Source organism: Thermobia domestica, chromosome 18 (genome assembly GCF_964235325.1).
Source record: "Thermobia domestica chromosome 18, izTheDome1.hap1.1, whole genome shotgun sequence".
NCBI lineage: Eukaryota > Metazoa > Arthropoda > Insecta > Zygentoma > Lepismatidae > Thermobia > Thermobia domestica.
The window spans coordinates 145,572,908-145,590,783 of NC_137471.1; the positions used below are offsets into that span (position 1 = coordinate 145,572,908).

Here is a 17,876-nt window from a genome sequence, read left to right on the forward strand (position 1 = left end):
GAAATAGGTAGAATGAAAGGTCGTGTATGGCAATGTTACGTGCTGAAATATAAAGATAAGTAAGTATCTTGCAAATTTTGTGAACATAAATATGTATGCGCAAATGTTGATAAATTGGTGAGACATGTATCTTCTGGCATTTACCCAATCTAATTGGTTTATAGCATTTATAAATTTAATGTGTTTATAATATCAGTAGTAGTCAGGTTTAGCAAATCCATTTACATATAAATTTAAACTGTTTAGCGGTTTAAAAGTATTAGGACTTAACTATATATTTTTTCACACATATTTAATTGATAGAACATATTGTAAGTAAATATACATCTATGCGTACTCTCTAAATATAATAAAGTGTTAATAAAGTAACATAGTACCGTTCAAAATATACATTTTAAAGAATCCTCTGGGGACAACAGTAATCATATGCTGTGATATAAAAATTAATTCAAGTTTGAAATTATAATATAGTAATAGAATGCAATTTTTTTCTGATTGTACATAAATTCCCGGATAAATTCCCATTTTGGGAATCTTCCCGGGAATATTCCCAGGGAATATTCCCGAAAAATATCTTCCCGGGAATTTACCCATCACTAGAGAGGAGTAGTGGTTGAGGAAGAAGAATAAGAGGAAGAAGAAGAAGATTGGAAATATAAAGTGGCTCTTGTGAACGTAATTGTAATTAATTTCATTAACACTGGCAGTGTAAAATATAAGGGGAGTATAAGAACAGTGTTAAATTCTTATTATATTTCAATTCACAATGGCTGGTAAGGCGTCTGTTAAGTCGGAATTGATGTGCAAAGAAGAAATTGCTTATGTCTTACCTAATGATGATCCGCTCGAAAGGCGAGGGTGGACATACGTACTGATGAATGACAACAAAGAGTTAATATTATCTACAACGGAAGGAGATGTATCAGTGGACAAGGATAAAGCTATGTGCTCTTTGGATGTGAAACTAAATGTTGATAGGGTGAAACCAGATTTAGCACTAGAAGAAGATCCTGAATTTGAAAGTAATACAGAAACGCTAAGAAAAATTGTGGTTCAGGAGACTTGCGCGTCGTATTCTAACGACTCCCAACAATTAACAACAAAAAGTTTAAATTCAGTTCGGCCAAAAAGGTAATGTTCAATTTTTCATTAACTAATTCGCTCAGATTGATAATACGGTTACATGGTTTTGGAAATTTTGTTGGTTAAAAGCAATACTTCACGAGAAATATTTAGGTATGGGAGATATCATGAACGTAAGTTAGTAGCCTACAATTTGGAAATGACATGGCACACATAGACAAGCTGTATACCAAATAAAAATAATAACAAGATTGATACGATCCATACAATTCTTATGTAGTTCATATCTTGATAAAATAATTATTTCTTTATTATTGGTTACACATTTCCCACTAATTGTTCACATATTTAAAATATGGGTGCTCGACGATATTGTTTTATTTATATAGAGACTTATGTAAAATACCAAATAATGAGAATGGTAATTATCCTAAAATTTTACAAATGTAAACCTGTAATGTATTATATTCGAACATACACTATGGACGTTTGTGATTTTATTTTGATTTAGCTCAAATGGGTCTAGCTTGATTTTTCCGGCTGGCTTCGAAAGGCATAAGTAAAATACAAGATAAAGAATATTTTAACCAACAATGGATGTTCATTATTTGTAGAGGTCCATACAACAGTCCATTTCGTAACTGCACTCATTTTTTCAAGGAATTCGACTTTTTCCATTCCCAGGAATCTTTTTTAGGGTATGGACTTGCATTTTTCAATATGGGATCACTTTAGGAGCTTGGTGTACGTGCATAATATATGAATTATTGTAAAAACAACGCTAATCAGCATGTGCTAGGTGGCCGGTAAAAATAAGATTGCTATGCAGATTAGGGCATTACGCAGAATGTGGGTAAAAAAAGATAGCGCAAAATTCTGTATTTAGGATGACTTACACGTCTTACGTGTTGAATGTGTTCTTGTACGTTCCTAAGTATTTTATAGGTAACATGCTGAAATGCTTTCTTTGCTTGTATATTTGTGTTCCAAAGTAACACAATACATTAGGGACGTAACTTCTTAATCATATGGATCCCTTCATTCACAAACATTTTCATAGTTCCGTGTTATGATTTGCCACACTAAATTTTAATACTTCATTTCGCTTACAGTGGTTACTAGCTACCTTGACAAGGGGTTACTTTGCACATCGGGCATTACTTCGCCAAAATATGAACAGAGTTTCACAGTCCTCCCCCGGTAAAACCATGAACTGTATACACGAAGTTTCAACTACCTACGATAGAACATGTAACTTTATTTTGGTGTTAATGTTGGGGTCAGCATCAGTTCTAATTACAGGAAGGCTTTGTTGTTGTAGTGGCGTGAAAAACAGTCCCTCTAAGGACCGCCAAATTTTTAAAGAATTTCCGTCAATGTTAAGTCAGTTTCGTTACATTATACATTGTAACTTGCATTGTACAACGTAACTAATAACCGTTTGAACATTTTAATACAAATAAATTAGTAAAACGGCGGTTATGCCCTACAGAGCGCCATTCTGTGCGTAATTATTTGACAACACAGGTTGTAAGTCATTCATTAAAAATACAGATTAATGAATTGGATCCTAAAACCAACGATGCTGACAATCTCTTACATTTGAAGCTTGCAGGGTCCCTGACGATTCGAATGAATCGCTTCTACCCTAAGACCTTACATACCACCCTAGTTGCATGCCTTCGGTATTCAAGTCATTACAAATCAGAGTTAATTTCCGAACCCCAATTGGGCTGTCAACATTCAGGCCTTGAGGAGGCATTTTAAGAAAATAAATATAATGAAGAGGACGACAAGAAATACACCCTGGGAGGAGATTTAATGCTACAGCCTCACATTTCAATTCATCAATTTTTTAATCATTAGTATTACTTCAGGCCCGCTCGTACCTACAAAATTGGTAGGTTTACAAATGTAACCTTTTAAAGAGCGCTAGCTGATACTTAAGTGTGGTTTACTAGCAATTGCACTTATCTTTATCGAGAATAAAGTCACATCCGAGAGCATTTGTCACAATAGTGAAACACAAGATAACAGTAATATTGACTTGTTCATTAAACATTATTGTTGTTCATCGCCTACTCGTACGTAGCAATCTTAATATGTTCTCATAACATAAATCTTAGTTTTACCATATACTGCGTAACTGACGTAGGCACTCCGTACTATCGATACATCATAGTATCCGGTGTTTGTCGTAGTAAAGGGTAACGTGGAATCGTAAACAGTCTTCCCTTTTTCTTTTTCTCGAGATCGGTTTATGATTCCCGGCACAAGAATACAAGAGTTATTTTCAAATATCAAAAAGAATAACATTTAATTTACTTTCTCTAAATGCAAATCAAAACTAATTCTTTTCTATAAATCCAAATCAAAACTAATTATTATATCAAAATATAAAATCCGAACATAAATTTTATTACTATTATACTTTTCTCTAATTATGCCAAACATTAAAAATTATAACAAAATTTTGAAATTTTAGTCAATTGCCGAATTTGCACATTAGCTGGGACCCAACCAGGCGTCGGACTGGTTTCATCACTTTAATTTTATAACGAAAGTAGAGATGTCCCTGGGGGATGAAATATATTTTAACCTTCAACTCTTCTTAACTTATAATATCGCTTTCTCTGAAGTCAATTAACTTCTGTTATCATTAGTCACATTGAATGCACATTGACTTTTCATAGTAGACTGCATGTATATATCGAACGACGAACAAATCAACGAGCAACTTTATCAAATTCAAGGTTATTGTCAATTACTTTCAATATTATACTAAATTGTGTTTAACTTACAGTATTTTGACGGCGACATGATCTTACATTACAAATTTTCACATATTTTCTCATTATACAATCACAACATCTGATGAAAAACTTCACTATCTAAAGAGCACATTTTTTTAATTACCCAAAATTTTAACTTTATGATTAATTGTAGTTATTACTAGTACTTCTCTAATTATGTTCGTAATTATATCTAATTGCCTAACATGTCTCTAAATGCTTGATTGTATGGGGACAGTTAATGTTAATATAATCATAAAGGAGAATGATTAAAAACTCAAGCAAAATTTGATAATAAAATTTCATTATGAAGTATGGTTCCCAAAACTGGAAAGATCTGAAAAAAAATGCAAAACTTAAACATCCTAATAAGAATTCGATACTGAAAGTCCGCATCCAAAACGGGATAGCCATACTTTTCAAAAGTGGTGCGGTATTATTACAATTTCAAAGTCGGAAATCGCGTTCTAAATCAATTACCAGTTTAAAATTTCCAATGCTGTCTTTCCTCTCCTTTCCACATTCATCTTTCATCTCCAAATGCTGTAAGGAAACAACAAAATATGACATCTAAATAAACGTACCTGATTGTAAGGCGATGTTGATGGTTTCTTGGACTGGTGCGTCAGTGGCGGTGGGCACACACTTTGATTATGAAAAGTAACCTTCGAAATTCGGGGAAATAAACAAATAAATGAACAATAAACCTTTTTTCATAATCTAAAAGTTAAAAAGTTCAAATTCGGTATTTCTGATTTCTCATCTCTTCCGGGGTTTAACCCGAGTTGGGGTGAAGTTTACGCTTTTTTTGTGCTAATATTTTATTTTTCCATCTGTGCCGGTTACGCTTGTAAGCTGTAATTTAGCACGGTTACGTGTACTTTTCCAGTTAGTTAGTTTAATTTCGGAACTTTTCTCCTCTTTGCAGCGTATTTACTAAACTTCCACGTAATGACACGCCTTCCTTTGCGACGTTTGGATTTACGCTGCATTGCGATACCTGCCATAAATTTCTTTTTAGGTTTGCGCTTACTATTAGTATATTTTGCCATGTAGTTTACTATACAATGTTCGCACGTGTTTTCACTTAAGCTTTTTAGTGCTCTTCGGAGTCGATGTATACTTCTTCCGCATGTTTGACTCGAAACAACCTCGCCTACAGCTCGACTTTAATTTGCATGTAGTTCGTCTTTGACCGAGTTTAGTGCGTTCCGAATTACGCTTACCAAAGCACTTTCCTTTTATTCTCAACTTGTTTCCTTCTGCACGCCTAATGTGTGGTTGTGCGTGCTGAGAATACGCTGTACGTGGAGGTCGACGCACATTGTTTTCATCATGAGGAATCAACATGTCCACATTTTGTGTAGCACTACACTTAAACTTTCGCTTTTTACAATTTCGCAATAGTGAAGTACTAGCTTGAAAATTCAAACATTTCGGCAACTGAAAATTAATAAATGTTGCATCTGATGTACTGATATGATCACGTCTGCTCATTTTAATTCTACTGATTATGCTCCTCGAAATCGAGTTTACGTTAATAATGTATTACGAAAACTCAACTGGGTATTATTGACCATCTTATTTTTCTTCTTAACTTTGGTGTTACATTTCGGTTCTATAACAGAAATATACTTTCGACTGCGTGTGCTTTATTGGAAGTGTTACGCTTGTTTACGGTAAACATTTCCGACCGATATATTATGTACGAGACATTCACTACGTAAACAGAGTTCGCTTGGCGGGTCTATTGTGAATTTGAAGTCGTTTCTTTCTACAATACTCAAAGCTGATAAAGTCGGAATGGATTTGCAGCACTAAAATGCAACTTACGTTAGACATACACTGTTACAAAGACAAATTTGAATTTGTTAGTTCGCGCAAAACCATTTGCCTGCGAAACAAATCCGACAACACTGTAACTTCGTTATCACACAAAATCATCAATTGAACTCTCAAGACTTCCCTGGCTTTTTCGAGAGGGCGGATACGCGCAACCTGAACGCTACCGCTTATCATGTGTGAAACATCGGTATCCCTTGCCGGCAAAACAATGTCATTAGAAACGCGGTATTTTTACAGGTACGCGTAACGATTCTTCTTTTTTGCTATCTCTACACTGCATATTTCCTTTTCCTGACTGTAATCGACTTTCTGGTTTATTTGGCACGTATCTTTCACAACTTGGGCTGGCTCGAATTCAAGACGGTTTCTCTTCCGCCTTGCACTCTTTTATTTTGTTGGTTTGCCTACACTCAATCTGTGCCGTTCGCATGTATTCATAGAACACAGTGAGACCTTTCTTTCATTCCGCTACACTTTTTTTAAACTCATCAGTTACTGAATCAACATGATTGGCCGCGTTAACTAATTCAGAGAGTACTTCAGTTAAGGAGTTATTGGCTACTTTGATATTAATACGTAAGCTGTCTGCTTTGGCATTCAATTTGCTCTTTCCTACGCTTCATAATCGTTTCTGTTACAGGCTTTTGAAGATCACCTACTGATTCATGTATTTTTTGTCCTAGGCATCCAATATTCATTACCATTTTTGAGCAATGGTTTCTAATTTTTTCTCTAATTCTTCTGTCAACATTGCTTGAAATTGTTCTAAAACACTAGCCTCCGTATTGATATGAGATACGAGCAACTAATTCAAAGTACAAAAATATAAATGTCTGAGTTTAATACGAAAATAAGAAACCTGCACTTAAAACATGAAACACTAAGAATTTTGATATTACGACCATTAACAAGCAATCCTTGTTTTTACAACTCAGGTTTCATTTTGCGAAGTGCTTCAATATAAAATTAACATAGATATAAACTAGTACCATATATAAAATATTTTCTATAACTATTCTATCAGGCTTTGATTCCATTTTGTACTAATACGCAATAACACATTCAGCAAGGCCATGTGATAATATTTGAAAAACAGTATCACGTGACAGTTTCTACACAATAACTGTGTCTTAATCAGACTTCCACTCCTTCTGGTTGCTCGGAGTTGGTCGTCACTTATATATACTGGCCGGAGATCAATTTTAATTAGGTTCCGCCCCTTCTTTAAAAAATAACACATGTCTGGTTTTCACTTTCACTTTTTAGCTGCACACGTGTCCAATTAAAGGTTTACTTTTTTCCGCTGGATGCGTCCTGTCCTCTAATTATCCTTATTATCCTTGTTATTTTGTTTCTCTTTCTTTCTTTTTCCTTTTTATTCCTTTTTCTTTAAGCAGAATCTTCTCTCATTCCTTATTTATCGAGAATCTTGCATTCCAGCTCATCACCTTGCGTCCTGCTTTCATAATCTCTCTTGCTTCCTTCCATTTTGTCACCAAAGTCCTGTTCTCTACTTCTATGACCTATGCTCCTTCCCACCCTGTCCTGTGGTTTGTTTCTTTCTGATGCTTGTATATCGCATTGTTGTCCATTTTCAGTCTTACAACTTCCTGGTGCTGCTTAATCCTTTTTTTTGCATTTTTTTTGTTTCTCCTATGAAAATTTTTTTCCACTCCTCGCATCCTACTCTATACAGTATATTACTCCCCCTTGATCTTTGTTCGCTATTGCTTTTCTCTTTTTTCTTCTGACTAGTTCAATTATTCTGCTTCCTCTTTTCCTGTACGTCCTAATTCCTGCTTTCCGAAACATTATCTATATCTTCTCTGTTTGTTTGCACAGTTACTGTGTTGAAACTGTCACGTGATACTGTTTTCTTTTTACATATTATCACATAGCCTTGCTCAGTGTGTTATTGTGTATTAGTATTAAAACATTTACTCTTATTCATAAATGCACATGAAGGTGCATAGTGTAAAACATGTATGTATGTGTGTATACTCAATCTGCTGTTTGCTATCCACTCACCTGTACAAAGAATTAAAAATCAACAAGAAAAATTTTTATGAGTTACATGAATCTCTCTGTTGCTCTCAAGGTCAAAACATATTTACTTAACTTACATGAAAAATCTACATTACTCAGTTCTTGTTTTTATCTATCACTTTGCTTTATTTTTAATTAATTGTGTTCGCCGAGGATCTGATAGAAATTGACTGTCGACGCTAGGCTAATCAGATCCAAACTCAACACGTTATCTGTATAACTAATGGTATTGTAAAAGCAGTTGTATTAAGATTACTATAATTTAATCCGGAAAACGGTCGCCATGTGGTTGAAATCGTGTTTTTTTTGGTAGTTGTTAGATTCTTGTAAATATAATCATAACCTTCACATTGATTTTCGTCTTTTTCCCAAGATTTGTCACTTGTTTATTGCATTTATCTCAGCTTTGCTACGGCAGTGTGACGTAATATTCAGGTCTCAAATATTCAGTGACAATAATAATAATAATAATAATAGTATAGGTAACAAATTCCGTAAGAGGACACATTGTATTAAAGCCTGTAAAAAAACCCGTAGCGTAAGTCATAAGTTACAAAATAGTCGGGATTGGAGAGAAGTGTCAGGACCAACAGCACATACCCTCTCGATACGTTCCTACAACTAGCTACATGTTATAACGGAAAGTTTCCCTACAACTAGCTAAATGTTATAAAGGAAAGTTAAATGTTATAACGGAAAGTTTCGAGGTAGTTTCGAGGCTCACAAGAGCCGTAATTACAGTTGTTTTTAAGTAATGTATGTGAGGTAGTGAGTAAGTGAGGTTATGCTGGCTAAGCTACAGAAGATGTCGAAGGGGTTTCGGGAAAGGGGTTCCGTACCATCATGAGACACCTCTACAGCTACTCAAATTTAAACGAAAGATATCCGCTAATATTTTGTGTAGAATATATTCTACTGTACGTTTTCAGGAAAAAAACTGTAAAAAAAAGAACTGAATATAATTGAAAACTAAAGCTTCTAATAAACTAACTAGTGAAGTTTGCAGATTTAATTAAAAAAGCTTTGCTACAAGAATATATACACAGAGCATATTTCAGTGAGCTCTGAAATCTTATCAAAATGATGTATAACATTCAGTCTACAGAGCAATTGTTGCTTATAGAGTGGCATACACTATTTCTAGAATCGAGATAAGATGAGCAATGTTTACGATAATTTTGGTTTCGTCTCGATTCTCATCTCCAAAGCATGACTATAATGTGAGTTAACCTTGTCCCGTCTCGAATTAAAATGTTTCATCCCGATTTTGTTTGGTTTGTTTTAGAATCGAGATTAGAAATTCGTCTTTTCATGGGCAACATTACACAAAACCGAAATATTTGTTTTGCCTAATAAAACGTTTCTGCTTGTAATGGTACGACCTGAGCGATAATAATTTTTTAATTCTTAAATATTCTTCGAGATAATTGTTATTATTATAAGTATTACTCCTGAAAATTTGATAGTTCAAGTGCTGAAACAAACGAGTATTCAAATATTTGAATGTAATGAAGCGTTTTTTATCGCCGATCTATTTCCATCAAAATTCCTAAAGTTAAAAAAAAAATGCTTGACGTGTATTTGATCGTAGAACCTCGAGATTACTGGTCAAGCCCCTAGACCACTGAACCACGATCACAACGCTGTAAATGATTCGTCTTTAGCCTTGTTACTCTAAGTTTCGCTGCCGCAGCTTGGAAAGTTGTATGTAATTTTTTAATTGGTTTCAAAACGTCTTTCGTGTTCCTCTTATGATGATATAAGTGAATTATCTTCGGTACAGTTTCTATTAATACGTTGAGTTGTTCTTAAACCTTTGGATCGCAAGTTGGTTTTTTCTCCACACGAATCTACAGATAAGACAGATTTAATTCTCATACTGTGCATTTGTGCCAAGACAGCCGGCAATACTTGGTCATACGCTTTTGTCCGCCAGGATATAAATGATAATTTAATTTGATATAGTGAAACAAACTACAGCAACTTATTTTGAGACAATAGTGATATGGTACTCCATTTCATATTTCTACAATATCTAATGTAATAAAACATGTAATATAGCGAATGATTACATGTTTTTTTGCTACTTAATCATTATCTCCATTTACATTTCATTGTTTGTTGAATTTGTTACAGGCGCAATAACATCTTTGCTTTCCACGGAGAAGGGAATACGTTTACTACATTAAATAAATCCATTTCTCATTCTTATGATGAATCTAATACTTCGACGCAGTTTGGCAAAGGATTTCATCGATCACGTTTGACACAAAATATGGTGAAACAGGAAAGTGAAAAGCGTCATACGTCCGAAACTAGTGATAAACGCTCTAGTCAAAGTTCAACTATGTCAAGTGGTGAGTTAGGGCTTTCAGGTGAAAAATCTCACATATGTGGAGTATGTGAAAAGGAATTTAGAGTATGTTCAAGTTTGGCTAGACACATGTTAATCCACACAGGAGAAAAACCTCACACGTGCCAAGAGTGTGGTAAGGCATTTAATCGAAGTTCAAATTTGGCTACACACATGTTAATCCACACAGGAGAAAAGCCTCACACGTGCCAAGAGTGTGGTAAGGCATTTATTTATCGTTCACTTTTGGCTAGACACATGTTAATCCACACAGGAGAAAAACCTCACACGTGCCAAGAGTGTGGTAGGGCATTTAATCGAAGTTCAAATTTGGCTACACACATGTTAATCCACACTGGAGAAAAATCTCACACGTGCCAAGAGTGTGGTAAGGCATTCAATCATCGTTCAAATTTGGTTACACACATGTTAATCCACACTGGAGAAAAGCCTCACTCGTGCCAAGAGTGTGGTAAGGCATTTACTCATCGTTCACATTTAGCTACACACATGTTAATCCACAAAGGAGAAAAGCCTCACACGTACCAAGAGTGTGGTAAGGCATTTACTCATCGTTCAAATTTGACTAAACACATGTTAATCCACATAGGAGAAAAACCTCACACGTGCCAAGAGTGTGGTAGGGCATTTACTCATCGTTCAAATTTGGCTACACACATGTTAATCCACACTGGAGAAAAGCCTCACTCGTGCCAAGAGTGTGGTAAGGCATTCAATCATCGTTCACTTTTGGCTAGACACATCTTAATTCACACAGGAGAAAAACCTCACACGTGCCAAGAGTGTGGTAGGGCATTTAATCGAAGATCAAATTTGGCTACACACATGGTAATCCACACTGGAGAAAAATCTCACACGTGCCGAGAGTGTGGTAGGGCATTTACTCATCGTTCAAATTTGGCTACACACATGTTAATCCACACTGGAGGAAAGCCTCACTCGTGCCAAGAGTGTGGTGAGGCATTTATTCATCGTTCGCTTTTGGCTAGACACATGTTAATTCACACAGGAGAAGGAACTCACATGTGCCGAGAGTGTGGTAAGGCATTTAATAGACGTTCAGATGTGGAAAGACACATGTTAGTCCACACACGAGAAAAACCTCACACGTGCCAAGAGTGTGGAGAGGCATTTACTAGACATTCACATTTGGCTACACACATGTTAATCCACACAGGAGAAAAATCTTACTTGTGCCATGAGTGTGGTAAGGCATTCAATCATCGTTCGACTTTGGCTACACACATGTTAATGCACACAGGAGAAAAACGTCACACGTGCCAGGAGTGTGGTCTGGCATTTCATCGACGTTCAAAATTGTCTACACACATGTTAATCCACACAGGAAAAAAACCTCATACGTGCTAAGAGTGGTAAGGCATTTAGTAGACGTTCGACTTTTGCTAAACACATGTTAGTCCGCACAGGAGGAAAATCTCACACGTGCCAGGAGTGTGGTACGGCATTTACTCGTCGTTCATATTTGGTTGTCGAGGTCCAGTTAGACTGCACACATGTTAATCCGCAAAGGAACAAAATATCACACATGCTACGAGTGTGACGGCGAATTTAAATATCGTTTAAGTTTGGTTACACACATGTTAGTCCATACAGAAAAAAGAGGTCACGTATGCTAAGAGTGTGATTAGAAGTTTAATCGAAGTTCAACTCTGGCTATACATGCTTAGAGCACTGTTCCTATATGGTCTGCAGAAACACCCTGCGAAGACTGTTTTTGGACAGACTTACCTCTGCTCAAATAGTTTCACACTCACGTACGAGATCATTCTGTGGTCTGCTGCCCCATTAATTTTAATACTAAAAACAATCCGCCTTTATGGTCTTGCGGTCTTATTTTTATGTAGAGAATTGATTGAGAAACGACATTACACTGTTCCTTATTGATATTTTCAGACATGTTTCGCTCACCACTAAACAGCCATATTTACGGTACAGTCTGTAAAATTGTTTGTAACACTTTGTACATTTTTATAGTATAGTTTAAAGGTGGTTTTCTGTTCACTGCACTTTTGAGAACCATTCTACTGTACATCACCACATTAAACGCAGAATATAAAAAATTTGATTTGGCACACTTCTCTAGTGTGGGATCACGTTGTCCAAGTCACTCTCACTCTTTTCTTGCCATCTGAGTTGAACATTGTAAATTATTTTAATTGAGTGTTCTCTACCAATAAATGATACTACTTGGTTCACAATGGAAATGACAAAGCATAGAGATATCACACATATTTTTCCCGAAGCAGTAGCTCGAAATTTGGTTTGGTGCCGTCATTTTGTATTTTATGCATAGACGATCCTAAGTACATACAAAGATTTTTTACTGCCAAACTTAACATATAGATTTACAGTGTGGATAACTTCATTATTCAAAATCTATAAAAAAAACTGTTGACCTTCTAACCAAAAGTTTTCCACATACCTTTCCTTGTCAGGTTACGTAGTCCCACTCTGGAGCTATACCAATTTATAACTTGTCCATATTACACTAATATATCGAAAAATAAATATCACCTATATCAACAAACTCTTCCAAACTCAGCTCCCTTATTCATGCAATATATACTACCTCACTTTAGACCCCAACCAAATCGCTATCAGCATACTTCTTGTCCCTAATGTTTACGCTCTGCCAGTACACTTTACCCTCGTGAGATACATTGTTGTTAACCTTATAGTGGTAAGGTGAAAAAAAATTTTTATGAATGGTAACATTTTGCCTCCTGGACCCAGGAACATTTTTGTCTGATAAGATGTGATATAGGATTTAAATTTGTATTATATTTATAATATCAAATACAAACACCAGACATTGGATACGCTTTAAGCGAAAGTGTACATTTTTATTGAGGCAGTACCTTTCTTGATAAAATTAAGTTCAATAATTATGTGACTATTTTATTGCTTAAACACCGGTACTGAATATAAAATATTTATTAACTAGAAAGAAATAAACCAGGATTTCTCCTAATAGCGGTATATTCACGTTTCAATTCTGCAGCAGTCTCCACACATCATTTTTGCGTGACTTAGGCAAATCCACTTACAGCACTTTTGGCAAAATATCTGACCTTACTGTGTTTATACATATAACATCGTCCTCGCTTTCCTACATAATTAGGTACAATAGCATCTTCTAGAGTCAATCCGAAAAACCTTGCTTGTTCGCTAAATGTATAACATTACTATTAGTCGGTTCTACATTTTAGAAGTTATAAAATCACGTTATTTGCCATCGTGTAGGTTTTACTTCTCTAACATTTCCAGTATCGGCAACGCAAAGATATTTCGCAAATGGTAGAAACAAAAAAAAAAAAATGGATTCATCATTAAATCACAGTCGGCCAACTTCGCAAAATAATTCGTGACAATCCAGTTTCGAAATGTTCAGGAAAACTGACTTTAACTTCTCTCAACAACATCCGACACTAGCAACCTCAGCCACATACCATGTCAATAGTAGTACGAGGGGTCCGTCTATCTATAACACTTGATATATAGGCTTAACTTCCTGAAGTGGGATACACCTTTAAAAATGCATCCGTATTCACAACAATCAGGGACCAACCTACATAGTTCGAATTCTGAGATCATCACAGGATACTATCAACGACCTTTTGCATAAACAAATCGTAATTTTCAAGAAGAGATGCCGATTTGAACAATCTTGCTCATTACGACCAATTCCTCTCCCAGGTAAACGCTGTCAAGGAAACGAAGTACATCCTACTAACAGGTGCAACCTATGAACCTGTTATCCTACAAACAGGTGCACACTTTTCCTTTTCCTATGAAAACTGTCCGAATCTGCAACACTTGGTATCAATTCCCGCCTCCGAGATACAGCTATAAATGCAAGTCTCGGCTTGCTCCAGAAGAATTCAGGCCGAAACTTGTAGTACCACTATTGACTCATTATGTTCAAAATCGAAAAGGTGAGACTTCGAAAGACTAATCAATTTCTTTATATGCATAAACTATTAGCATTTGTCACCCACACTCTTCAAAACGTTCGTCTTTTGCACAACCATTAATAATAAAAACACGTTCAACACGCAGCTCGCAACATTCTTCACCTCGATTTTCATGATACATACAGTGGTTCGTACGTGCACTTTCATGTATCTCCACCCGAAAAAAATTTTTAACTTCATAGTGATCATGTATCTAGTTATTTGACTATGACTTTTATTTCTATTTATCAACATTCTCTTGTACTTACCTCATAAATTCATATTTTAACAACTATTACACGAGGTACAATTTGACACTATACTTATCAGTAAAACGCATCTCACTCCCAAACTTAATTGCAAATTTACCAGTTATCAACTCATTCCACACGATATGAAGCATCCGGCTCGATGCGCCACTAGCGGCGTTACAATACTATTTTATCCTTACACATGTAATATTTTCCATAAGTAGAAGCTTTGCTTTATATATACTTAAACACAAACAAAATATTTGCTGACCAAAACAATATATTCACATAAAAATATTACATACGTGTTCAGTTTCGCCAACTAATATTTTGGCTTCATCAGACACTATAAGATACATGAGAAACGTGCAGTCTTATATACACACAAGAGCTGAGATATCTTGCTTCTGATTGGCTCCTGGCAGCAAACAATCCACTTTAAGTATTCTAATTCGTATTTCCCTATACCGAGGCTTCCTATCTGTTGTAAATTACACACACACATCAAAAGGATGATCTTGGCACAACTAATCTAAACTAACAAATAATTGGCATAAATAATTAAATAATATTCTAGATATATATAAATACACATAAATAAATAAACAGATAAACATACAATTATTCATGCGCTTAAAAAGACGACACACACATACAATATATACTAGTGGTAGGCGCAGAAACCGGTTTTTCTGTTTCAGGTTTCCAAGAAAAACCTAAACCGTTTTTTTAAAAAAAAACATGTTTTCACCGTAACCGGTTTTATCCAAAAAACCGGTTTCGGTTCTTTAAAAAAACGGTATCGGTTTTCTTCAGAACCCGGTTTCGGTTTTCTTAAAAAAAAACCGATTTCGGTTGACCGAAACCGGTTTAGTTTTTTTCATTTTCGGTTCGGTTTTCATCGAAACCAGTTACGGTTTTCTCCAAAACCGGTTCTTGTATTCTTCAAAAACCGGTACGGTTTTTCTACTGAAACCGATTTCGGTTTTCTTCAAAGCCGGTTCAGTTTTTCATCAAAACCTGTATCAGTTTTTCCAAAACTGGTTCTATTTCTGACTAGAAATTTTTTCGTTGTTCTCCGGAACCCATTTCCTTTCCACAGATAGTTTTTTGTGTTTTCCAGAACAGTTTTGAGTTTTTGCTTTTACTAAAACCATTGCGATGTTTACCGAATCCGGTATTGGTTCCTTGAGAATCTACATATGTCTTAGATCTTCAAATCGGCTTAGTTTTCAATCAAAATTGGCTCCCATTTTCATCAAGAACTACCTTTGAGCTTCTACTTAAATCCAGTTTGAACTTTCATCAAAACCGAGTTGGGATTTTTGTTATAACGGTACTTTATTATTATTATTATTATTATTATTATTATTATTATTATTATTTACGCTTAAAAACATGTTTTTCCTTCGATTCAATATTCACTCTTCTGTAAATGTCTAGTTGTTTCGAATACAATTACCTTCCTTATTATCAATAGATTTTCAGAACCTGGATTTATTTTAATTAGACTAGCTTAACCTGCACTCTCTACACAGCGCATCATTCACATATGAGCATGAATCTCCTTGTCATTCCTCACAACATCTGCACATGTCCCCTTATAGACACAAATGAAAGACGTCTTGATAAAAATCGGCAAGGGGTACCACAAAGGAGAGATTTTTTCGATTATTTTTTCAATATCTCGCACCGTTTGCAAGATTGAACCTACTTCTGGTTGGAATTTCTAATTCATGTATGATCAGTGCTTCCTTTCTTCTTGCATGCAGTATGTAATAAGCAAATACATTACATACACAATTTATTACAATGCCACTGATATATGGTGTTCATTAGCAAAACATTCTAAATATTAAAGATTCTCCATCACTCGAGAAATAGTTTTCTTAGATTTTCATTATCAATTGGTCATGAAACAAACGCCTGAGAAATATGCAACCACTGTTTACAAACATGTTGTGTTGGAGTGTATAACTTATAGAATGTGTTATTTTTTAAAATGTCAACATTTCCAGTGTACCATAAAAAATGTATTAAAGGAATAATGGCTACGTTTTTTAAATATTCAATTGGAACTGGGCCAATCTACACAAAATTTGGAATCGACAAGCAGAAATGGCACGATTCTAGCACTTGTGGTTTTCGAGATCTCATTGTCAAAAGGATTGGAGACAAACATATAAACTTTTTTGCACACAAACATATAAACCTAGCGTTTTAATATATAGATATTTATAGTCACAAGTGATCAATTTAATGGGGAGAATACTGAAATGAAACACTATGCCCTGTATGATAGAGTTGCGTAATATTATGTAGTAGATAGAAGAAATGGTAATACTAGTACAAAAATTGCTTGATTTATTGTCTTTACGAATAAAGACAAACGCAGGCATTCCTACGAAGGCTCATCTACCGCTTTTTCAAAAATTACTGTGTATTGTTTCTTTGAAACAGCTCATTCCTAGTACCGTCGTTGAATTAATCTACTATAGCAAACTTTTTGGCTTGTTTGAGAACTGGATACCGAAAGTCCGGATAACTATTTACCAGTAAGAAATTGAAATGTATGTAGGCCTATTGGTGTTCATTTCCTGGACTCAGAGTACAAAATTATTGTGTAAATCAATTTTTTCAAGCGCTCTGAGCCCTCATTCACTAGCGGTTTTCGAGCTCGACACAACGTAATATTTGCGTTTAGTTTGCGGTAATGAAAATAAGCATTAATAAATAGCTTTTTTCGGTTTTGTATTGTGCTGATGTACGCACATTTTGCTTTGCATGAATACAAATCGCTACCACGCATTGGTCTCATGCAGTGACACACATCACAAATGGAGTGTTATGTCGAAGCTTCAGATTCTTAAGGATGATTCTATTTCGTTCCTGTACAGTTAATGGAGAAATTTTGTGTCTTCTTTACAGGTCAAGTTGCAATGATCAAAAATACAAGAATTTTAAACCATCTAAAATGTTCTAATTTGGGGGTCATAAAAAGGGGTAAAAGTGGATCTGAAAAGGTAGGAGGACGGTAGGTAGCAGCATGACGTCACGCTTGTTCCCCCTTCCTATATTTCTTCATTGTATTTTTTTTAGGAACTGGGCGACGCCTACATGTTTTTTCGAAGTCGGGACGGAGTCCCCTCGCGTTTAGAATCTATACCCTAAGTTGCCGTTTATATATATATATATATATATATATATATATATATATATATATATATATATATATATATATATCAACGCACGAAATATTGATTTAGCCTCTCATCGTCAAACAGTTTTGAACAATGGAATAACAAGGCTCCCTCTACGCGGTATGTTCTTCACGTTATTCCTGAACCAATAATAACGTGAAGACCATGGAACCGTGTTGCTATAAAAAATGTTGAGCCATAGACAGCATCTGCAATGGTGAATGGGGCCTCATAATATTCATATGCTTGTAAGGCAGTAAAGTATAGTCCTAGGAGGATTGTGAGTAGTAGACCTTGTGTGGCTTGAGTGT

At 35.3% G+C, this 17,876-nt stretch overlaps 1 protein-coding gene across 1 annotated transcript; it reads left to right on the forward strand.

Moving 5' to 3' along the window:
- The first annotated feature begins 614 nt into the window (after positions 1-614).
- On the forward strand, positions 615-17,500 carry LOC145676097 (uncharacterized). Its single transcript, XM_081746982.1, has 2 exons — positions 615-1,131; positions 9,903-17,500. Exons 1-2 carry the CDS (start codon positions 767-769, stop codon positions 11,506-11,508), a joined length of 1,971 nt encoding a protein of 656 aa, XP_081603108.1. The 5' UTR covers positions 615-766; the 3' UTR covers positions 11,509-17,500.
- Positions 17,501-17,876: the final 376 nt, after the last annotated feature.